Source organism: Calonectris borealis, chromosome 2 (assembly GCF_964195595.1).
Source record: "Calonectris borealis chromosome 2, bCalBor7.hap1.2, whole genome shotgun sequence".
Classification (NCBI taxonomy): domain Eukaryota; kingdom Metazoa; phylum Chordata; class Aves; order Procellariiformes; family Procellariidae; genus Calonectris; species Calonectris borealis.
In genome coordinates this window covers 154,502,964-154,526,852 of record NC_134313.1, presented here as the reverse complement: position 1 = coordinate 154,526,852, position 23,889 = coordinate 154,502,964, and the positions used below count along the sequence as shown (strand labels likewise).

The 23,889-nt window shown below is 40.9% G+C and overlaps 1 protein-coding gene across 2 annotated transcripts in view; it reads right to left on the bottom strand.

Moving 5' to 3' along the window:
- Positions 1-5,477: 5,477 nt before the first annotated feature.
- Positions 5,478-23,889, bottom strand: part of SVIL (supervillin) — a 141,453-nt gene continuing 123,041 nt past the window's right edge. For both annotated transcript variants that reach the window (XM_075144001.1, XM_075144002.1), the window contains 17 exons: positions 23,509-23,681; positions 22,103-22,258; positions 21,235-21,371; positions 20,571-20,718; positions 20,301-20,446; positions 19,254-19,429; positions 19,009-19,153; positions 18,409-18,685; positions 16,355-16,506; positions 14,991-15,096; positions 13,954-14,161; positions 13,148-13,281; positions 12,325-12,480; positions 11,794-11,937; positions 7,482-7,603; positions 6,530-6,685; positions 5,478-6,417 (listed from right to left, as the gene is read on the bottom strand). In XM_075144001.1, coding sequence (XP_075000102.1) covers positions 6,331-6,417; positions 6,530-6,685; positions 7,482-7,603; positions 11,794-11,937; positions 12,325-12,480; positions 13,148-13,281; positions 13,954-14,161; positions 14,991-15,096; positions 16,355-16,506; positions 18,409-18,685; positions 19,009-19,153; positions 19,254-19,429; positions 20,301-20,446; positions 20,571-20,718; positions 21,235-21,371; positions 22,103-22,258; positions 23,509-23,681 — 2,623 coding nt within the window. In that variant the 3' untranslated portion in view covers positions 5,478-6,330. The remainder of the gene's footprint in view (positions 6,418-6,529; positions 6,686-7,481; positions 7,604-11,793; positions 11,938-12,324; positions 12,481-13,147; positions 13,282-13,953; positions 14,162-14,990; positions 15,097-16,354; positions 16,507-18,408; positions 18,686-19,008; positions 19,154-19,253; positions 19,430-20,300; positions 20,447-20,570; positions 20,719-21,234; positions 21,372-22,102; positions 22,259-23,508; positions 23,682-23,889) is intronic.

The window sequence follows — 23,889 nt, the reverse complement described above, 5'->3', positions numbered from 1 at the left end:
CATTATCAAGAGCAGCAATTGTATCAAGGCTCCTGTATGTTTACTGGCTGCATAAAGACAATTAATAGCTCCACGCATAAACAGTTACCAGTTGATACACCATATTTCTAAATTAAAGGGATTAAATATCAGAGTGCTGCTATCACAGCACAAGGGGCTCACCAATTGCCACTGGAAAATGAATGTGCTGGTTAGCACAGCCTGGAACCCACAGGCTGCAGAGCGGGAGGCTGAGCAAACGCCACCCTTTAGGGGAGCGTAAAATTGAAGCTGAACAGGTATCAGCTAGAAATATGAAAAATGGGGACACTACAGGTTGCTTTCTTCTGCCTCCCCTTGCTCTTCCAGCAATTCATGTGCCCTAGGACTTTTCTCTGGGTCAGTAACTTGGTGAGTAGTTCCACGGGTGGGTCCCTGCAGAAGAGAGGGCGGAAGTTTGGGGTGGTTTAGGTAATGTTTGCAGCCGTGGTGTAGGCAGCCGGTGTAGGCAGCCAGGCTAGACAGCCCTGCAAAGCCCCTTCCAGCTTGATGGGATTGGTAGAGCCACAAGCGCAGAAATGCATGACTGCAAGGGTTTGCCAGCACAGGGTCTGGACTCTGTGTGTGAGACGTGTAGCAGAGCCAGGGACTTCAGATGCACATTCAGTACCTTTACCATGAATCTCTACAATCGACTCTACCTTCTATTTGAAAAGATAAAGGAAAGTTTTCTTCAAATACCCTGGTTCCTTATTGCAATGAGAGAGCAGAAAACAAAATGGTTTCTTTTGCATAAATATTGTATCTTTTAGCAACAGAATGTAAGAAATTTGTCCAGAGTCTGGTCCTTGCTGTGAAAATATATTCCTGTACTAGTCTAAGGGGCTACACTAAGCAGGAGTGGTTTACAAAGCTTTATACAAGCGGCACTTTATGGCCTTGCCAAGAGAGCAATTGGTGCTTTCTGCATCAGGACTGCATGTGGACCTCAAGTCATGGGGCCGCCCTTACTTCGGACTGTGGCTGTAGAAACAGGATGGGGCCATCTTTGCCCCTTGGGCCACACATCCTTACGGAGAGCACAAGATCTGGCATGAAAGAGTGTGAAGATGCAGTGCCTGCTGCTGATCTTGTGTGCCTGCTGCATTGGCACTTGGGCACATCGCACCGATTCCCTGAGGAATAAAGGGCAGGGAGCACCTGAAGGCAAAGTAGCCCAGCTGCAGGAAAGATGATGGTGTGTACACAGCGTATGGCGCTCCCTCTTTTTCACTGTTCCTCTGAAATATGCTGCACTTAGGAGAAACACAAGCCAGAGATAAAGATTTACTTTGCTTCAGCTCCAGAGCATGCAGCTTTGTGGGCTGGTTGGAGTTGCTTCTTTGGTGGCTCTCCAGCTCTAGGAACAGTCCCCACATGACTGGCTCCGAGTCCACGCTGCTCCTGGCCGCCCCAGAGCACAGAGGATCGTGGAGGAGGGCTGTCCTCCCCACGAGATAGGGCTGGCCAGCTGCACGGCTGGTGAAATACTGCCACTTGGCTGCATACTCCCCCCATCTACCCCCAAGTCTCACAAAAACAAACTGGAAAATACCCCACGAAACATTCCTGATACAGAGCAGGTCCCAGGGCTGCCAAATGGAGAGTTTAAGACCACCTGCGAGTCACAGAGCAAGCGGGATGCCTTGCAGCCAGCACCTTTGCTAAATCTAGAGACGCTGATTTTGAAGAGGAGAGGTATCACCCTGTGGGCAGGTACCATGTGTGCAAGCAGCGGATTCCCTCACAGGTAGGGCAGTGGCTGACCAGCACGGTCCCCGGGATTGCCCTCCTGCCCGCCCGCAGGAAGAGCTGCTGCTTCACCCTTTTCTTTCCGGGATTGGCCGTACTTACTGTGCGGGTTTTTGGGCCGTGCCTCTGTCCGTGGAGAGGTTTTGCACTTGTTCACCTCCAAGATCGGAAGTCAGCGCCCAGAAAAATACTACTAGCAAGAAGCCAGTACAGCACACATGCTACGGCTTAACATGAAGGGAAAAATATTATTATAATATTTTAGCTGTTTTTTTGTAGTAGTAGTATTACTATTATAGGACCAGGATAATTGGATTAGATAGAGAAAAACTAACACTGTGACAACACTACCCCACAGCCACAGATTTTAACAAAACTTAGCCACAGAGCCAGCGTGAATGAGGAAACTGCACTGACTCTCCAGACTGTTCTTCGTGCAGTTTCAGCTACTAACTCACCAGGATAGCAGCAGAAACAGGAGTTACTCACAATTAGCTGTTCTTCCAGTGCTCGTCTTACTCCACTGTTCAAATCACAGGAAAACAACATAGAATCAGCATTAACCTGACAGGGCATATAAATACGAGACCAGAGGAGGGAGAACCAACCTGGCATTTCAAGCACTGCACCCCAACCTCCTTCATCCCCATCAAAGATCAATTCACACATTCAGTCTCAGGAGGAAGGTTGGAAGCGTTCATCTACCCATGGCAGCATCTGAGGCTTGTATGATCAATCCTGTCCTGTTGCCCTGTGAGAAACAAAGGGGATCGTGCGTCCCCAGAGCCAGTACTGGCTGGCTGAGCATGATCCTCACCTGTGCCCAAAAGGGATTTCACTGCAGCATCAGCTGTCGGCTCCCAGCATCATACTGGGAGAGTGCATCAGGTGAACAGGGGCCTCACATGTTTGAGTGGTGACTTGGGCATACAGGCTGCTTTCTCCCACTGCCGGGCAGCTACGACCTGTTATTGTAAACCTACTTTAGTTTCCACACAAGGCGATGTGGAAAGCAGGCACTTTGGAGAATATTATTATTTGAGCTAGTTCTCCTCGTCTGCTACTTGATCCAAAAAGGAAGTACAGACTGAGAGTTAGTAGCAGAAACCGGTCAAATTGTTCTTCCTGCCACTCCAGTCAAGCAGGGTTAATGCTGCCCTGCGGGGAGCACGTCTCAGCCAGCCACAGCCTCTATCCCAAAGCGCTCTGCAGCGTTCAGACTCCACTGCACCAGCCCGCCACTGCCCCGCTCCCACGAAAGCGCCACAGGCTTTCAGAGAAGCTCAGAATCAGCTTTCACCAGTTGTGCAAATGGGTCCACAACTCCTGCTCAGCTAAATACCTGTTTGGGAGACTGGTGGGACGGCAGCGGACAGAAACAAACTCTCCCCAACTGTTAAAGATTAGTTTTGTTTTTAATCCCCTTACCCACCTTCCATTTTCCCTCCTCTTCTGGCTGAAGCATACAGGCTGCAGATTTTTCAGACATAATGTTTTATTTGCTGTTTTGGCATACCAGGGTAGTCACATTTCCAGCCCATTTCACTGCTAACAAATCCTTACGTGTGCAGGAATGCTCGTGTAATCAAAGAGCAATATTTTTAAGAGTCAGGATTGAGCAGTTTAAAACCATAGGAGATAAGAATCATGGCTGAAGGCCTGGAAGCTGCGAGATCGACAGAAAATGCGGAATGCCATGTTCAAGGTACTGCCTTTTTCACATACAGAGTCCCTGTATACTGGATACTTTGCCTTTGAATTCACCCTAGACATTAAGTGCGTTCTTGGGGGGTCTATTTGAAACAAGCAAACAACACTAGATAACCCAAGCAAACAAACTACTCCCCTCCCCCTACCCAGACAAAACCTGTTTCAGCTGCATTTCCCATGCAGGGCTGTAAAAACAGTTCAAGAAGATTTTAATGGCCCTTTCCAATTTCCAGCCATAAATGGCATCCCCACAGTGGAGAGGGAGGGTGGCAGAAAATTAAAGCGTAACCCACAGTCTTGTCTGAAGCCTTAACGCTGACTTGCTTTCTCTTGTCAGCTTCACATTTGGGGAAAGCATTTTGATAAATAACAAGTATATTAAAGACAATAAAAATATTTTATTTTCTGCAAAACCTTGAAGTTTTCCTAGGCAACGCTAGGAGCAAAGCACTTAAGCAGGAAGTTGGGTTCTGTGTCCCAGTTCCTGAAACTGAGACACGAGACATCAAATTATGTAAAAATTACGGTAACTCCAAGAGCTGACAACACTGAACTATGTTTCACTGCCTGCAGGACCCTGTGCCGGCTTGTCTTGTCTTTTAGCTGAGATTCTAACGGCTTTAAGGGTGGGTAAATATTGTCCTTCAGCAGCACTTGGAGGACTGACGGTGTTTTCAAAAAATGAAAATAAATGATACTACCCTGCCAGAGGAAAAAACAAGGTCAATCATGCTATGCAAATCAGCTCTCTGTTGGAGAGAAAAATCAAAACAGAGGAACCTGCTACCCCCACAGTACAGACTGAACATGAATAAACAAAACTTAATTCCTGCTTGATTTTATCACCAGACAGGGTGAAAGGAAAATATATGGGTGCAAAAATACTTAGATGAATACAGCAGTGACTTTGGAAACCTCTCAGTGCTTGAAAAATAAACTTGTCGCTATGAAGCCCTGCATTTTCAAACTAAGAGTGTCCCCCATGCAGAAGACATAACCGAGGACCTCTGAGAACTATCAGACATCTAAACATCTTTTTGCTGGAGGCTATGTAAGAAGTATCCTGGCTCTGAATATTGTTGCTACCCTTTTCTTGGGTTACTTCATTTCAGTTCTTGACAGAAACCAGTAATGAAAGGAAATACATCAGTGCTGAAAATTCACCTGTAGTACCTCAGGTCAGGTGAATAGTACTTGCGTATTTCTAGGCTTTTGGTTTATTTACTTAAAGGCCAGCTTACAACCTATTAATTGATCTGTCAAAACAAGATTAATTTTAACTATGGAGCAATATTTACTGCAGATCTTGATGAAATCTACACCTCACACATTCAAAGATCCTACCTTTATTTCCTTGGGCCTAGGAGAATGACAAGAGCAGCAACAGGCACCACTGCAGGTGATCACTTTTTACCTAGGCAGGAGGAGCTCTGCACGGCAGAAGGAAACTTACGCTGGCAGGAATGAAAATGTGATATCCACTAGGCTACCAGAGGGGAACCACACAAGTTGTTAGTAGAAATGCCAAATACCTGAAAAACATTTCAAACAATAGCAAATTTTTACTCAATTACTCTATTCAATGTCCTAATTAGCTGAATGAAAAAGATTTTGACTCCGGTGCTTATTGAAAAAATGGACACGATGCCATACTCATTTGCAAGACAAGTTTTACTCCCAATAGCACAAAGGTTGAAAAGATTTTTCAAAGTTTGAGAACCAGCATAATAATTTTGGTTTCATGTATAAAACAGGGCAACTCAAAGGATACAGAAGTTGTGTGACCGTTCCAACGTTCAGCATTAAATTGTTGCACAACCTAATTTTATCTCATACATTCATTTTTTTTCCTACATTATCTTCTTCTTAAATGATAACTCTGTACAACACCCGCAGATATCCAAGGTTAAAATATTTTGATAAAATACCATGTTATGGAAGGTTCCAATGACTTAGTATAGATTACAGTATAAAATAATGACAAGTCAGAGCATCGCTAAGAGTTTATTCAGAAGCTTTTACTTTTGGTTCTTATATCACAAAAGACATGTTTAATGTTTACAACAAGTATTAGAAACTGAGATGTTTTTATTTCTACTATTATAAAAGTAACATAGGAGACCATTCGAAGCCATCTTCAAAATGCAGACCAATCTTTTTTTTTTTATATAAACTGTACACAAAAACCAAGGCACTATACATTTTTGGATAATAAAGTATAAAGGTTGATTCGCATAGTTTCTCAAGAAATCCATGCTATAAATACAAACGCTTTGTTCAGTTTAGCACCTGAAGCAGCACTGAGAACAATTCATTAACTATTGCAAAGAGAAACTTTTCAGAATGCGTAGGAGATACATATTGGTGGTATAGCTAATTCAGTACAAGCAACTGCCATCCAGCTACTTTTCTGTAGTTTTGACATGGAAGTCTTGAAAGTGAATATATATTGCATTGTTAAATACATACTTGTTCTATGTGTTTATATAAATATAAATTCTTTGTAATCCACAAACTAACAAAATAACACTTTACAAAGAGAACTTCTTCAAAAACAAAAATGGCAAGTATTGTGTATAGCCAAAGGACACCTGCAGCAGTAGCTCAAGAAACTACTGTTTAAGTGCATAGGAGAGCAGAGCTTAAACACATCACCTTTAAGAGTAAAAATTGAATTCCATTTCCAAAGAGTTCTCTTGGCCTTTTATAATATTACGCACCTCCAAATAGGTAGTCACTAATAACTTCAGATTATTTCTATTTATTCTGTAAATGTGGGGTACAATTCTTCTAAAGGGCATAGAAAGTGAAAACAGACATCCGTTTAGCGGTCACACCAATAAACACATCTTAGAAAAGTCCTTTTGCCTTCTTCAGATTAACCTGCTTCCAAGATGGCAGTGCACTGTACTCTTCTCTTGTCATCTCTAATGCAACCTGCATTTAAAATGAAAGGATATGCCATTAGTAAAAACACTTACAAGTAGCAAAACTGTCAAATGAATTCACAGGCATGCACACAGTAACAGTGCACCTATTCTCTCCTTACCTCAAAGTCCTCATCTGAAAGGTAAATTTCAAGCTTCAGTGGATCAACTCCCTCAGGTAGAGGCCTAGCTAAGAGATCTGCTAGTGGATACACCGTTTTACACAGCTTGGCTAGCACGTCCTCTACAAGGATTATCTGATTGGAAACGTCAGCATCCTGTAGGGAGAAAAGGAAAACAGAGAATAGGATCACAATGCTGAAACCACCAATGGCTCCCATTGCAGTCTGCAGATGGCATGGGATCAACCTGCACTGCCTGGCCCACGGAGCACAAAGCTACACATCCAGGTCTGCACACAGGCGAACAGCCCTGCCCTACAACAATTTCATGGCTAAAAAAAGATCCGCACTTAGCAGAAGGACATCCTGTATTCTCAAAATACACAGGCTGAATTCTGTGTTTAGTCATGAAGCCAGCATTTTCCACTAGGGATGGCTGCAGAAGACTTACAAAGCAGAAAATGTCATTTGCCCTCAGATGCCCCTTCACTGAAGGCTTTTAAAGCAGTCATGTGTCATTTGGCTGTGATTCCGCTTCCCAGGTGGGGAAGTCAATGCTGGAGCTCTTGGAGCCAGCTGATCCTTTGCGGGGCATTTTGCTCCCCTGCACTTGAGCCTGGAGGACAGACCAGAACTGCACGTTGCTGCCTGTTTCACGTGATGGAAACAGTTGTTCTGCTAAACTCTAGTGCATCTCTTTCTAAGATAACACTTTTGTCCCGTTTTAACAAAAAATAATATGAGAAGTTACATGAAAGAACAACCAAGAATATCCACACTCCCAGTCAGAATTTAGCTATGTTGTTATTTTTTTCCTGTGCAGACTCCTGAACTGTACTTTGTAAGTTCATCCTCTGGATTTTGGGGCTTGACAGCACAAACAAGCAATGTTACTGACAACATGACACAATTACTAGCAATAGGAAACCGTATGTTCAATGAAAAGATTTACCATTTCTGTGATCTCTGCGATGTCTTCCCTGTGTTCCCAGCTTGGGAACATATTAGTGAAGGTCAGAGGCTCTAGGCCAGCATGAATTAGATAGGATTTTGGGGGCTTCTTTACATTTTTTCCTAAAAATAGTCAAAATACAAAAAAAAGAGAGAAATCACAAATGGTACCATATTTTGCAATGTCACCCACTATCCAAAGCTACCTCATAAGCATGTTTAATTGATGGTTCCTGAAAAGCTGAAGTAATTTAAGGCAGTAGGAATAAATTTCACCAGCATTTTTTTTAATGTAGTATGGCACCTTTTAACATGTTTTTCAGTATTCTTTAATCTGCCTTTTACTGTATCTGACCACAAAGATCAAACCATGTATGCTGAAAATCCCCCACAGTTACTTCCTAACCCAATGTATTTCTTATCTTACAAAAACAGGGTTAGAATAGAGTAAGCAGAGTGCGATGGTCTGAAATTAGCCAAATTCAGGTAAATGAAACCTTCTGGTATGCTCAGCAGAAGTGTCCTGCCAGCAGCAAATAAAGCTTAAGCTTGGAGGCTTAAGTGAGAATGTTTAAACTGTTCTTACCTCGGGGTACTGAGGTCTAACACAATCATTTTGTTATTACAAATTCAAAGGAATGGGATCTGAAAGTTAACAGAGGTATTGCAATAGCTGGATGGTAATGACTGATGATTTTCAAGACAGTCCCGCTTCTTTAAAGCATGTATCTGTGCACACTGCACAGGACATGGACATAACCCTGCCTAGGAGTGATGCCTTATCAGATTAAGTGGTTAAAGTCATTATGCTAAGTACTGGTGAAAAAAGGCCCTATTGGTTGAGTGATTTCATTCCCCAAGGATTCAAAAGCGCTGATAAACTCCAAATATTATTGGAAAGATGTAGACAGGCAGTCAGGGACTGGGAGGAGTTATCATCCAAAAAAATATTGTACCTTCATCTTACTTGGATTCAAACAACTCAGTCTAATCAAATTTTTTTTTCCAAATAGGCAATGGAAAAGCTGAAGATGTTGCAGAGTCCAGAATCAGGTGAAACTAACAGAGCAACATGACACCACCTCACTTCTGAGGGCTGTAGCTTTCCCAAAAACTGCTTCTTGCAAAATTCTGTTATTCCCTATATCCGATCTCAGAGCATCTTTAATGCATTAAGATTTCCTTCAGAGCATATAAATCCATTACAGAAGACACTGTTTTTTACTGTAGTCCCTACCTGCACTTGATGCATGTGGGCTCTCAGGCAGGAGGGTCTAAAAGAACACAGCCCCCTCCTCCCCATTGCCGAGGAGCACCCCAGGGAACTGATGCAACACCTGTGCTGAATGCAAATGGAGAGCCTGGCTGGAAATTGTTGTTCCATTAGGTTTGCAAAATCTGAACATTACAGGTTTGGCTTTAAATCAGATGTTGGGAGGAAACTGATTAGAGAGAATATGTTCACATGAAACTCTGAATACTAGAGATAAAAGCTCTGTGAAGTAGTCTAACAAACGTAGTAGAATGTGAGTGCTTTAACTATACAATTTAGACAGGAGACTTATCATTTGAATACTTGATTTTAAGCTTTCTCTTTCACATATTTTCACTGTGGTTTATTTGTTCATTCTATCATGAACGATTCAACAAGCACTTAAAAACTTTGCATTTAAAAAACGTGTGAATTTGCTCTAGTTGCGCTGCTCCACTCTCAGTAACTCAGCCAAGAAATAAAAGGAGAGTGGCATTTGCTAATGTTCCAGTACAGGTAAGATGAATTTGTATGTAAGTGGAGAAACATTTTCATTGCATGAACTCTGCCCGCAGCACAAGCTGATCTCCTCACTAAGAATCACTGAAGGGCAAACCAGATTCTTCCCTTCCTAGCAGTCTGCAGCTCAGCTCTCCAGACTGCTGATTTAGCAGATAAAACCACAGAAAAACTTTCAAGACATTTTGACAAGTTAAATAAGATTTATGCACAAGGAGAACTGCTAGGTATATTCAAGGGATATCCAGAGTTGCTAATCAATCTCTTTCATACCATCATGTAGTTAAACACTGCAAGCCAGAAAAAGAAAAAAATAAGGGGAGGGGGGAAGGAGGGAGAGGGACATAGACAAGGGAAGAAATGGAGAGAGAAAAAGAAGAGAAAAGCATTTTAATGCTTCTGATCACTCAACTATATTCTGGTAGTCAAAATAATTGCAGCAGCATTGGTATCTCCTGAAATTCAATTTCTCTACCTTGATAAGTAACAACACATAAGAGCTAGTCAGCCCTGACAGCTTGATGCAATGAAATTTTGAAGTGGTTGACAGAATCCCAGATTGTGAAAGTGATAGATCACCAGAACAGCATAGTTTGCCCAGTAAAAAACTGCTAAAGAAGTTCACATCAGCTTTAGCATAGAAATAGTAGAAGTAGAATCGGTCTTTAACAGCAACAAACTTGCTCTGCGCCTATCCAACCACACAGCCCAAAGCTCTTGAGAACTACCCCATGGCAAAGAGGATAAAGCCACAACTGCTGCAAAGTCATGGCCAGCGGTAAAAAAGTGAGCACCCAGCAAAAAAAAACTTGTCCTATGATACATATGCTAAACTTCAGATTCATAAGGAGTCACTGAAGAGCTTTCCACTGCGCATCAAACTCAGATGCAGCAAATTCAATCCAGTGCAGAAGGTATTAATCCCTTTTCCCACCATCAAACTCGATGAAGTTCAAAAAATCTGGAAAAGTATCCAAACCTCAGCATGTGTATCTGATTCCATCTCTGCTGGGGCCAGAAAACATGATTTTCATTACCAGAAGATTACAGCACTGCATCAGGAACACTGAGACCAGGGATCTTACTTCCATCTCTCTCACTAGCCTGCTGAGCAACTCTGGGCACTTCATTGCATGGGGGTCTGTCCCTCTAAGCTGACGTTCACTTCTGCTGTGAAGCACACTGTATGAAATGATTTCAAAGAAAAGCATCTTACCACTCCTTCGGACTTGTAAAAACTGGGGGTGGTGGAGAACAAGTAACTGGCCTCTTCTTTAGGAATTCAGCAGTCACTGCCAAAGACTCTTCCAATTACTGCCCTGTCTTTAGCACCCCATTCCTAAACAAATGCTGCTGTTTGGCAGGGCAGTGCCAGGGACACCAGAGGATGAACCGTGTAGAGCAATAATGCAGTCCAATAAAGGTCACGTTTCAGTGTCTCCAGTACTGGTTTTCAGCTGTCTCGTGCCAGGTGTTACTACCTCCCCTCAGTGACATGAGACAACTGAGTAGAAACACAACACTTGCTCCTACTCCTATTCGACCTGCAGATTGGGAAGGAGAGACTGGCTTATCCTTGTAAGGGTGGAATCCAACAAGGGTATCGCTTTCCCTCTTCAAATATACAAGTATCTATGGGAGAAGATGACAGATACCACTAGCTGTGTCACCAGTTGTAAAGTTTATTTGCTACAGAAGAAATCAGTGGCATCATGAGGTCTGAAGGTCCATAGCAATCAGGCTTTCCTTGCAAGAGGGCACAGTTTGCACCAATTAAGTCCTAGTGACTTATTCACACTGCTCTGAACTAACAGAACATGGCTGTTACTTACACCCTCTTTCCTGGATGGTAACCCCACACCTTTCTTTATTCATCCTCCGTTAGAAGATGCAAGGTCTGTTCCCAGCCTCACATAACCTTAGATGAAGTGAGAGGAAAGCATTACAGTGTCTCAAGGAAACCCTACTAGTGCAAAAAATAATCTGGTCAGTGTACTCTTCCATGATCATCAATTGCAGCTTGAATCACTGCACACTGAGCAGCAGTAACTGTCTTGTAGAAGTGCATTTCCGATGACCACCTGTTTCTGTGTAAGACTTGTTCTCGATTTTCAAAGTCCTTCCACCTCCCCCACTAAATCAAAACCCAGTTACATCAGCAAACTATCTTCATTCAGTCTTGTGATACACAGAAGCTTATGAAATCTAAAACAGGCTAGACAGAAAGCATTCAGGTTTAAGAGGCTGTGTTCTCAGAGTTCACTTTTAAGGTCTAGTGTCTGAACTATTCTCCCACAGTGGGGGCACAGAAGAGGAATAAAGCCTTTCCTCTGAGAATTGAGTCAGCAGAGTATCTTGGCAATTTGGGAACAATGCCATTACTACACAAATGGTTTGCTAAGAAAGAGCAGAGAATGTATCTTCAAATACACTGATGTTTATCAATGCCATTGGGGAAGCACCTGAGTACCTTTCAGCTTGGGACAGTAAGGCATGGAAAGGTACAACACACTCAGAACAGCCAGGCACAGCAATCTGTTACCTTTGCAGTACTGGAGCACTGTCTCCATGGCGCATTTCCTGTCTGTAGCCCACCTGATTCGAGCTGATCCGGCGATTTTGTTTTCCACTGGCCACCAGCCTTGCCACAGGTACACTTCATGGTGATTGTCAACAAGGAACAGTGCTACACAGCCAAAAAATAACAAATCCATAATCAGCCACTTCTTAGTTCTCAATTCCCTAAACAACTCCAGTCTTACATGCTTGTCAGCATCAGGACAGGATCATTTCAAAGCTTACCAATACCTTTTTGTTATTGATCCAGCTGAACTCAGATTTTCTGATATAAACAATGTATTTTTATAGCAAGCTTTTGGGATACATGTAAGTTTGGTTAGTTCTCAGCACCTTTAGCATGGAAAAATTACTGTTATTGCTTAATGCTGTATAAGCATTACATGCATTTTCCTGCAATAAATCAAGTTAAAAGTGGTTACAGTTACTGAATCACTGTCCAATACAGGATACAGTTATCTGTTTTCTTGTTACTTAAGTATTTTAAAGCATATACCTGGCTGTGGGGCAGTGTAAAGGTCCTCTTGCAAGAATGGCATGGAATTGATGACAGCAGGGTCTCTTGAAGGGTAAACGTACTCGGTGGCTGAGAATTCTCCTGATGAACTACTGAGGCTGAACAGGCGGGGGGTGAAATTAAACTTTCCGGGATCTTTAAAGAATAAAAATTAAGAAGATTTCCAATAGAAAATGCCAGAGATTAATGTAAAAAATATAAATATCAACTTTTAGAGTGACTGTAAATTCTCTGTTTTTTTAAAAATCAAGAAAGATGCCCAGATGTCCTGGGGGACTAGCAACAGCTGTGAAGAACTTGAGCTAAAAGGCTGGCTGCCATCAGTTTGAATCTGATCCTGGCTAGTTACTATCGGCTATTTCATAACTGACTGTTTTGCAGCTTAAGAGAAGCAAGCCCATCTCAGAGTTTACTCTTTAGCTGACAAATTTTCCACTTGGTAAATCAATCCCCCTGCTACCTTTGTTGGCAGTTTCAAAGCAAAGATGGACAAGAATGTGTGCAGAACTGCCTCCTAAATCCCTTCAGAAGAGAAGCAAAATGTGTTGGTAACAGTGTTAACTGTTGCTCTGTGCTGCATGAATACAGAGGGGCTGCAGAAGGGGGAGAGAACAAAATGAAACACTTCGTTTTCCAGCACTTTCCTTCTAAAACAGTATTGCTTAACTCAGTTGATTTTTGGAAGCATCTCTCTGAAGGGATCATCTCAACTACTAAGAAGTTCTTCAAAAGCTTTACATTAAATCTCACAGTACTGTAGACCAGTAAAATGTGAGTGCCAAATCCAGGAATGCAGGTCTACCTTGCAACATGCAATCATAGGCCTTTCGATCTCTCCTTCCTAATGCGTCCCAGAATCCCAAGGGCTCTGACCCTTCATCACATTCATGTATCGTCACCTTGCTGCTGCTGTGCAGCCCTGCCTCCAGCGGGCATCTACAAAACACAAAGAAAGAGAGTGAATCCAGCTTTCCTGCCCCGAACAGAGCTAACACAAACCCGCTGGCCACTCGCATTATTAGAACCCAAAAGCACCCTATAGGCTTGTTGCACACTTCCTGTCAACGCAGGCTTTTTGAAAATGATGACAAAAATTATCAATAAACAAGATACAGAGTTTCAGCAACCATTCTCATACCATTTCTGATCACATACCCAGAGTGGAGGAGACCTCACATGAGGTCTCAGTAGGGATTCTCACTGCCTGTTTTTGTAACTACTGCTGTCCTCCTCACATGCTTTCCCAAATTAATTTCCTCTTCCTTATTCACAAGGCTTGATTCTAATCCTCCTATCAACTGGGATTTAGTTTGCTATTCAGATATTGAGCATCTTCCTCCAAATGGAAAGAGATTAGTTTTTTGCAACTGTAATTAGTACTGTAGGAAGAATAAGTGCATTTGACCTTAAGTAAGTGATTGCAGAACACTTGTTTTCCCCACTCCACCGAATCAACTACCCAACATTCCTCCTCCTTACCAAGCATGCACATGCTGCAGTTGCACGCAGAGGACAGCTTTATTTATTTCAACTTTTATTTGAGGCAGACTATTTTAAGTAAATTGGTAGCCTGTATAAACATCTCCAAAATATAGGTCAGACACTCACTGTTCTTTTATTTTATTGGCTGCTGTTCTTCCTACATCCTTGGTGTGTGATTGTGCTTTGCAGCCATGCCACAGGTAGATAAGAGCTTTATTTATATTGAGGACAATCATGGATGTCCGGGAACGCAGGCTGCTGCAGTGACATGCTACTTCAAGTAAGTTTCCTTCATTGGGAACTTCTCCTCGCACGCAATATAGCCTCCAGTCACCTGGAGCAGACAGGAACAGTGCAGCAGTATTATACAGTCACATGGGATTGAAAGTTCAAGACCTCTGCTCTGGAACAGCTGTTCTCATACTGGATGAATTTCACATATCGCATGCCTATATTGTCATAGAATAAACTAGCTAAGCATCAGGTTTGGCTAACGCTACTTGAGAAACCCTGTTGCAGAAGAGGTGCCTTATGAAACCTTGCTACAAGAGTACAAGTGTTAAGAGCTGAAGAGCTTAACAGAGCAGAAGAGTCAAGTTTCTGCTCTGTTTCATACAGAAAAAAAAGGGAAACAAATACAGTAGTCCTTCTACTCAGCTCCTCTTCCCCCGTGCACCTTAGGCAAAGGAGGTCACATTCAGATGCAAAGTGGAACATGTCCAAGCTACACTTGCACTGAAATTCTCCTACCTGAACTGCAGCATTCAAGGAATATATTGCAAAAAGTAATGAATGGGTAACAAAAGCTTAGAGTTCTCCTTGGAGCAGGAGAACTGCTCATAAAAATACTCTTTTGCCCAGACTATGTAGAAAAGAACATATTTTAAAGCAAACAGGCACTTTGCTTAATTAAAAAAAACAACTAGAACCATTTATATGCATATCAATACAATAAAGTCAGCTTGCTCTAGGGTGACAAAATCCATTCTAAGCTCAAAGAAGAAAAACTACCTTGAAACAAAGCATGGCAAAGCTGTCTCATGGGTTTCATGGCATTCATTTCTCTTTTCTACAGAGTATGGTAGTTGAGACTGAATTCAAAGCCCTTCACCATAGGTAAAAAAGGATTTTGGGGCAGAAGCTTTTAACCAACAGTAATTTACTTTGTGCATTTTCTTCTTCCTCTTCCCTTCTTCCAGCATGCACAATCATCCCTCCTTGGAAGCACTGCAGGAAGCATGGCGGTTCTTTCCCTTGAAGCACTTGTACCTGGAAATTGAAAGCACCACTCTTCATTAAAAAAATGAAGCAAGTATACAGACTCAGGAAAACTAGTCTCTATGGATTATTAAAAATTATATAGTTATGGCCACCCATGCAGATGGCTTTCCTTGTACTTTACAACTGCTGACTATTGTTTAATTTACCATATATATCAGCATGCAATGGGTTTCATATGTGACCTGCATATTAAAAGAAACCTCTAGTTGGAATCCAACAATCAAGTTTCAGAGGATAAGGGATACCAAATAAACCTCAATTTAAATTAGTTTAAACTAACCATTATTTGAATTCTTTACAGGACTGGGCCATCTTGCCAGATATTCTTTGAAACTATTATGAGATACTGCAGGAACTGAAGTAGGTTCACAATTTGCTGTGAACTGGTTTACATGACAACATGCATGTTCTTTGCTCATTAAACATTGCATTTTGATTATGAAATTGATGTAGCCAATTGTTAAATCAGCTACATTGCACAGCGTCCCACACTCTGGGTCAAGTGCATTTGTGTGTCTCCTCTATGAACTCCTGTCTTACTGGTCATGTCTATGCTGCTGTTAAAAAACTAATTACAGCATTATCAAGGTACAGAAACTAACTTTAAATCTCCCTTCTTTTGTGCTGGTAACAGTCAAGCCACAGCAAAGCCTAACTCCACCTAAAGACAAAGCAAGCTAGCCTGTCCTCTGAGCTTCAAACTAGCTATTATCTGCAGTTGCTAGAATCTCTGCAAAACAAGGTAATCTACTCCGTAATTACAGAGTAAACATTGAAAATTTCAAATGTATTTTCACGCCTTGGCCTGGCAGAAAGTGCTTCTCCTGTGCTCAGCACTAGGAAGACAGTCCTGTTATCTGAACATGTATGGAAGGGAAGGCACAAATTTGTTTAACTATGCTTCACCTATTCCTGCAGGGAGAGGAGGGAAGACATTCTTCTTCAGTCATTCTCAGAAACATCATCTTTAGAAGTGGGATTTGGGAATGACAATCCATAAAGGAGCTTATGTGAGTGTGGAAGTTGGAATAAAGCCAAAAGTAATTTTGAGGGCTGGCTATTTGTACTGGCAAGACAACCTTTACAGAAAGAGAGGAGGCAAAAAAGATCACCCATGTTTACGTCCTGGCAAGACAACCTTTACAGAAAGCAAGGAGGCAAAAAAGATCACCCACGTTTACTGTTAGTGGCTACTTGGGCAGGCAAGTCTTACCAGAACTGCCAGCTAGGTCTGCAGGAAGCTCACCTGTGCTCCTCTCTCTTCATCAAGTTCCACTGTCATCAGTGCCGATGTCCCTTTCTCACTCACCGTGGAGTGCCTTCCTTGCCAAAAGAAATACACGCATTTCTCTTTTCCAACAGCTCTTACTTGTTGCTCTCCTTTTTGCCTGCTTCCAACTGCAAAACAGAAAGCACATGCTGAAGAAAGTACTCTGGCTATAGGTTTAAACAGCACGTGGTTTAATCTCGTCTGCCAGCTCAACACTGTCCTGTCCAGAACAGGAAAGATAAAATGTCCAACTGGAGGAACATTAGGTCTCCAAGCCAGTACATCCCCGTGCAAAGTTGGCATTGTCTTATGAGGTGGATGTAAGCCCACATGCCTGCGTTGGCCAGAGAAAGAGATGTAGAAAGAACTGGTACTATCTGGAGAAAAATAACTGACATCACTTGAGCCAATTTGCATGTGAAATGGTATGTCCAGTTATGTTACCAGAAGAGTGCATTATGGCTCATTTTCCACATTACACACTGTTCTTTGGCAGCAGGAGAGTAGCTGGCTGAGTTGTACTGGAAACAGCAACAGCTGAGACAGCTAGAGGCATAAAAGAAAAGTCTTTCTTGGTAAAGTGATATTAGAAAGGAAAACTACAGAACAAAAGAACACCAAAGCAGTATTTTTCAGTCATAAAAAAGTTAGGATTAGGTAAGCTTTATTTATTTATTTTTAAAAATTAACTCCGTATTTCATGTTGGTCTGGAAAGTGGGTTAGCAGCAACTCTTTTTTTTTTTAAAAAAAAAAAGAATTGGTATTTAGTTGTTATGATAAGCAAATAATGTTTACAGCAAGTAAAGTTCAACAATACAACCAATTATGGAATATTTTGCTCTTTCCAGTAAATACTGAATAAACAAATATAATCAAATCAAAGATTTAAAAAAACCCAAGAGCTTTAAACCAGACTCTTAAAAAAGTATTAAAACTTCTGCCTTGATTTCAGCAGTGCTGAGTAGCATCCAACTGAAATAGTTAGGAGAAAGCATCCTGTTTTTTTCAAGTTGAGAATACTCAATCCACTAGGCACTTCTAAAATTTATGGGTTTTACTCTTATCTGTACATTCAGCCCATAAAAATACTGCCTCCTACATAAAAATTTATTCTGTTTTGGAGTGATGGAATATATTTTCATCCATTTTGATTAGGAGTCTGTTTACAGTTCAGTATTAGTGTTACACACTTCTCCCAAGACTTACAAGCTTCTGTATTTTTCTTGGATTTGCCAATATGTGAACTCAACAATCCTGAACAAGACCTACCTACATTTTTTGGCTAAAAGCCTGAAGCTATATAGCTGTTATACTGCTTTCAACCAGTTCTAATATTTTCCTATTCAAAACAATCATTTTTAGACCATTTCTATTTTACTTACCACAAAAGCCACCTATTCTTAATTTAGTGCCAGAAGGGAGAGTTCCAATGAGCACACCGAGCTGACTGGTTCTCAACATTTACCTGCTGCTTTCAGGCTCTTTGTCAGAACACTGCTAAAGTTTTCCACTTGAGACTGAAACCCATAACAAAGGGTTTCCAGAAACAGCAAAAAAGACAGCAAGGGCAATGAATTGGCAAGGCTTTTCCTGTCATTGTTACTGTTCTCCATTACCCAGCAAAGGCTTTCCTTGTTGCTAAGCCTACCTCTCTTGTAAGACATTCAGACCACTGTCATTAGTCCAGCTGCCTAGTTATTTTGATGTTAAGCTGTGGGCACAATTCTGGCTTAATGAGCTGTCCTGTGAACACGTACAACACCACTGTTGGGTAAAAGCAGAGATGGACAGTATTACATTTGATGTATAAAAAATAACTACAGCTTTTTTTTTTTTAATACTTTCTTTTAAACAAAATATAATAATAATGTCTACTTCTTAATGGCCTAGGAAGGCTAAAACGTAATTTCTAACCTTTAAAACAGTTTCACATCCAAGGAAGTCTAGGTCTGGATCTCACCACTAACAGCAGCAGTTTCAGCTGCACTTCTCCATCTTTCAGCAGGATGAAATGGAATTGTTCACTAACCTGTAGTGCTCACCATGTACTTCCACTTCACCACATATGTGTCTCCCTCATGGAACTGCCCTATGCTTTGCTTAGGCAGTCTACTATAATCGAATTCCAGGATGTGCCAGACATCCACAGATGCAGTGATAATTTCAAACTGCCTCCCATCTTCTCCTTCTACAAGTCCATACCCCCGGCCAATATTCATTCCATCCAAGACTGTGCCTACAGTCGTTTGGGGCACAGCTACCATTAGCATGACATCATATGGTTTAGAGTCAGATCTGGATTCTTCCTGTCAAAAAACACAGAAGAGATTTCTTTGAGCATAGCTTTTTTCTTCCTACCCCACAGTTCCACTCGAACAGTTTGACTCCTGCATATTTCAGTACTTTAATATCTTGTGATCATTTGATACCTTGTCAAAACTACCTTGGCCATGTTCATTGAGCTGCTTGGCACTAATATAAAGCAACTCTGTGGGTTCACTGTTCTGACCCCTAGGTCAAAGCCCGCAAGATAAAGAAAATGCTCTGGATCCTTGAGAACAAGCGTCCCTTGCTTCCAACCCAGCTAGGTCATCTAGTCTGAAATACCTAGCATGCTTATTATATGCACCTTCTGGTGAAGGGATTCACTAGAATTCTTCTCATTGAGTTTCTTCAGCTCTGTCCAATCAAGAAATTTTTCTTTGAACAATATGGTCTCGTTATGTTCTGTGAGTCTGCCAAACACAGCCCAGTCTGGGCGTCCTTGTCCCTTTCTGTACAAGGCAACAAAAGAAATAGAATAAAATTAAACACTGTGAAATAAGGGCAAGAAAACTAAGCTTTTGCAATGAGACTAAACTTCAGTTTTGATACCTGGGTATAAGGGGATTGCATTCCCCTGGGTCCAGAGGATTTATGTCACAATTGGAGTAGTCAAAGGTGCCATTCCACAAGTGTTTTGCCAGCTGGAATGCCACTTTTCTTTGTGCTAAAGTAACTTCCTTTCCATGCCATACATATACTTCACTGCCAAAATCAAACACCAGCACCTAAAAACCAAATCAAACCAAAAAAACAACCTACCATTAGGTTAGATGATACTCTGATCCTCCAGTTTCCTAGTGCTGCAAGCTGACAGTGCGTTGAACACAAGCTCCTCCAAATACCTCAGTTTCTGCAGTGACACTAACAAGTAGCACTGCAATGCAAGTAAGGCCAGGGCAGTGGTCTGCACTGTGACACCTAATTGTTGAGGATGACTGGAAGCAAGCATGGGGAATACTATGAGGTGTATCTTTAGGTGGTAGCTAGGTCACTAGCAGATTAGGGAGCTCTTATTACTAAAAACCTGATTCTGTTGCATGACTGATTGCTGTCCAGTTACAGCAGTTTTCACTGACATTTAGACCTATGCTTCGTCCTGCAGCCGGGGAAGGCTGACAGAAGATACAGCATGGGTAATGGCTCAGCAAACAGGCAGCAGCTTGAATACTTTCAAGAAAATGTATTGTGTCTTTATTTTGGAAATCTGCTCTCATTCCTACTTAGATGGGTGAAATGGTTGTTTGAAAGGGAAAAGTCTGTGAAAGATAGAAATAAAAATGCTTGAAAGGGAAAACAGGTTTTTATTTTGTTTTGTTTTTCCAAAGTGCTGCCTGTTTTGCACTTCATGACTTTGGAGTGAGCCACTGTTGACAAAAAGATTTACACTTCCTAAAATAGTATTTCACTTTAAAGATAACATGATCTAACTTCTTGAGACCTGCAGCACACTCTAGAGAGCAAAGTGTTTAGAAGCTTTTCAGAAACACGGATGATCCAATTTTCAGTGAGCCTCTCCATGAGCATTTGCAGTTACTGAAAGTTGTTATTAGCTGTATGTTCCTGCACTTACCACAGGAGCATTAAGTGGCACGATACCTCTTTTGGTTGTAGCAGGGTACATTTTGGCACCTTTCCCCAGTAGTCATCCTCAGGAATGAGTTTATCCTCTACGAGGCGGTAAATGCAATTTGTTTCTATTATTGCAGCTTCATACATTTCATCTTCTTCAGGACTTCCAGCAGCTTAAGGAAAAGATTGTCAAAAATAATAAAAAATGTTAACATCCAACTATCTTTAGTAAAGAGAACTGACTCAACTATTTTACTGTGATAAAACATCAGATACTGTAACTGTAAGAATGCTTACACTGGTAATTTGTCTGTCCACCAAGGAGTTTCCAGAAGTCTTTGGCTGCATGGGTATGGGTATTTATTCCTTCTTCTATGGTCTGTATATAAGAAGCTCTACAGCCAAGTTCCCTCTTTGTCTGAATTAAAGTTGCAAGTTCTGAAGCCTAAGAGATTAACAGTTACTTGAACAGGATTGCTTAAGTATTTGGAATACTTGTGCATATCTTGTTCAGGGAGAAGGCAAAAGTAGATAGGATATAATAGAGCAAATTGCAGAAAAAATGGTTATTATTTGTTGCACTAAATAAACAGACACTAAAGAAAATGTTACAGAAATACATTCATTCTTTCATTTGCCTTAAAACAAGACTTGATCTTAATGAACATGGTAATAAAAAGGACATCCTGCAATTCAGACTATTTTTTGTATGAGTGCAAATCTGTTTCCTGAGGATATCCTCTTTTTTCTTGCAGTTTCACAACCTACACACTCCTATGTCGGCTTTCATTCAGTGCACAGGCTAAAACATATTTACAGGAATCCTGCATATCTACCTGTCAGCGGCTATCAGTTGCATGCTACTTTTTGAGACAACTGGCACCAAGGCTCAATTATATCAAAGAGACATATGCTGCGACAGTTCTAAAAATAAATAATAAAAAAACCAACTAGTACTAACCTTTGCTTTTTCTATGACATTTGCAAACTCTCCTACCCATAAGAAACAGAAATGTGGAGTTAACAACAGGAAACAGTCTCCGCTGTTCAGTGACGAGGCCCTTGGTTCAACTAATCTTGTTTGAACATGTCTTCTTCCTAAAGAGAAAACAAAGCTAATTATATTCCTTTGACTACTGCTATCAAATGCCAAGATCTAATTTGTTTTGAATGAAATACAAACAATCCCAGCACATTTAGCAAAATATATGGAAACAGACTGTTAAAGAAGAATTAAAAGACTACTCACAAGAAGCAAAAAAACCATTACCTCCTATCAACTAATATGTCTATTATTTCCTGTTCTCACTTTAACAACTTTGAGTCCTTCTGGAAAGAAATGAATTAAGTACATAGCAGACAGCAGCCAAATTCCAGAATACTTTACATTTGCTTAAGTAAAGCTATGACACAGTTTCTGTAGGCAGTAAAAAGTTTTAAGAATTTTACTTTGCCAAAAAAGTAACTATTATTTTGCAGAATCAGATACATTACTACGCAGTGTAAGGGGAAGTGGAGCAAGAACACTGTCATGTCACTTCCAAGTTATACTGAGCACTGGAGGAATGGGACAGTTCAAAAATTTCCACAGGAGATGGCTAGAATTCCTGAAATATTCTGTTTTCTCTGTTTTCTCCCGGCCACAATGCAAACCTGTTTGTAAGGTTTTGCATTTGTCATACAGTTCTCACTTATTCTTTTAGGTTTTGGACATAAATCTCAAGCTGGAGATCTAGAACAAGCTAAGCATCCAACTGTGGTTGGATAAGCAGCTCTCATATGTTACAATCAGCCTATTAGGTATGGAAAGTAAAGCAGTTCCAACATACCTTTAACTTGCAGCAGCATTAGCTTCTTGTATGGCACAGCACTGTTGTTAGAGTTTTGCTCTGTTAGATTAACACTCCGCAGACTAACGTTGCTGAAGTTCTCTTTGCTTGCCAAGCCAGCAAGTGCTACTTCTGAGAAATTTGAGTTTGTAGACACTTGTACATAGAAAGAAGTTGGAGGAAAAAACACACAAAAAAAAAACAAAAGAAGGACAAAATTATAAAAAAAATGGTTGTTGCATTAAAAAAATTATTTCCCCCCATTATTTCCAGTCTTTCTCCTTCTCAATAGCAACAGCAAAACCAGCTTGAACTCAGATTAACTGCTAGCCCAAAAGCTTTGTGGGTTTAGTAGTACCTAAGTTTCTAGATATCATCCAAGGGTAAACTGTCAGTGTCAGAACTATGTTATTTGGCAGAAATACCAACTTTGCTAGGAAACATGTCTTACCCAATGTTTTGTGAAGTACTGTGTAGATCTTCAATGCCTTATAGTTGATCAATGATAAAAGACAGCAGAGTAGCCAAGGCTAATTAACTGAAATTCCCTTCAAATTTGTCTCAGTCAGTGTGATGCAACAGCCATTTACATTTCAAAGTCTTAGTCATGTTTTACTGTAAACTTAGAGCCTAAATTCTTGGCTACTTTTGCTTATTTCTCAATCAAAGAGAAAGTACTTTATGAATTTATAACTCAGGGAAATGCTTCTCATCAAATGGCAACAAAGTATTACACATATAATTAATGTTTTCGTCAATACAGGCAATGTTTAAAGATGATTTCCCTTTATTCAAATGTAATAAGGAAAACTTGTACCCAAAATGGTAAAAGTGGTTTGACAAACCTTTGAATAAATTTTACAATAACGTCTCTTGCTGTCCATCTGGTTGTCAGGAGAAAGCAACATCACAAAGCCCTGCCGCAGACCACTGATCCTTTATGGAAATTAATCTTTCGGAGTCAAGAAGGCTAATTCCAGTTTCTGAGAGAAAACTAGGACCCAAAATTGAGGACAGGGTACCTGATCAAAAGTTTATGTATTCTTGCCAGCTCTTCCCGCCAGCATAATATAATGCTAGATCTGCTTTCCTTATCTCCTGCCCTCACCCTGCAGGTGCAGTGGCACTCACTCTCTCTGCACAAGGTGACTATGCTGAAAATAAATAATTAAACCTATGCATAGGAGGTGGCTGTAGGTAGCTTTCCCTGAGGAAGTCACACATGCCTTTCTCTCCAGACCTCCTAGACAGCCCACATTCAACCTTATACCTCAATCAATTTATTGCCTCTCAGAGAATATGCTCCATTCCTTCAGTTGTGGATTTGTGTTCGGATTTTTTATTTTGTTTTGTTTTTAATTAAAACACTAAGACAGTGTCTTGTACAAATCATCCTGTTAGCTTACTTTTTTCTACTTTCATTCGCTTTGACTCCATGAAGGCAACATTCAGTCTTTGTTCAGTATATTCATGAAGAATATCTTCTCTTGCTGCCAGCATTTTCAGGGGGTTTCTTGAGGACTGGACTCTGCGCATAGGCCTAACTGCACGTTTGTGCTCTGCTACAGAAGATATTAACCTGAAAAACAAGCAGTGTTTATAACCATCGGTTAATTTTCCTAGTCAGAATCATCTAATGACAAGAGATTTGCTTTGATTTTGGTTGTGACATTTGTTAGGAAATCAGGATCAGTTCCTTGATTCAGGCAGAAGAGTGATTTCAGAAATGAGTAGAAGAAATGCCCAGTACTAAGATACCTACAAGATGACTTAAAACTGAACATTTT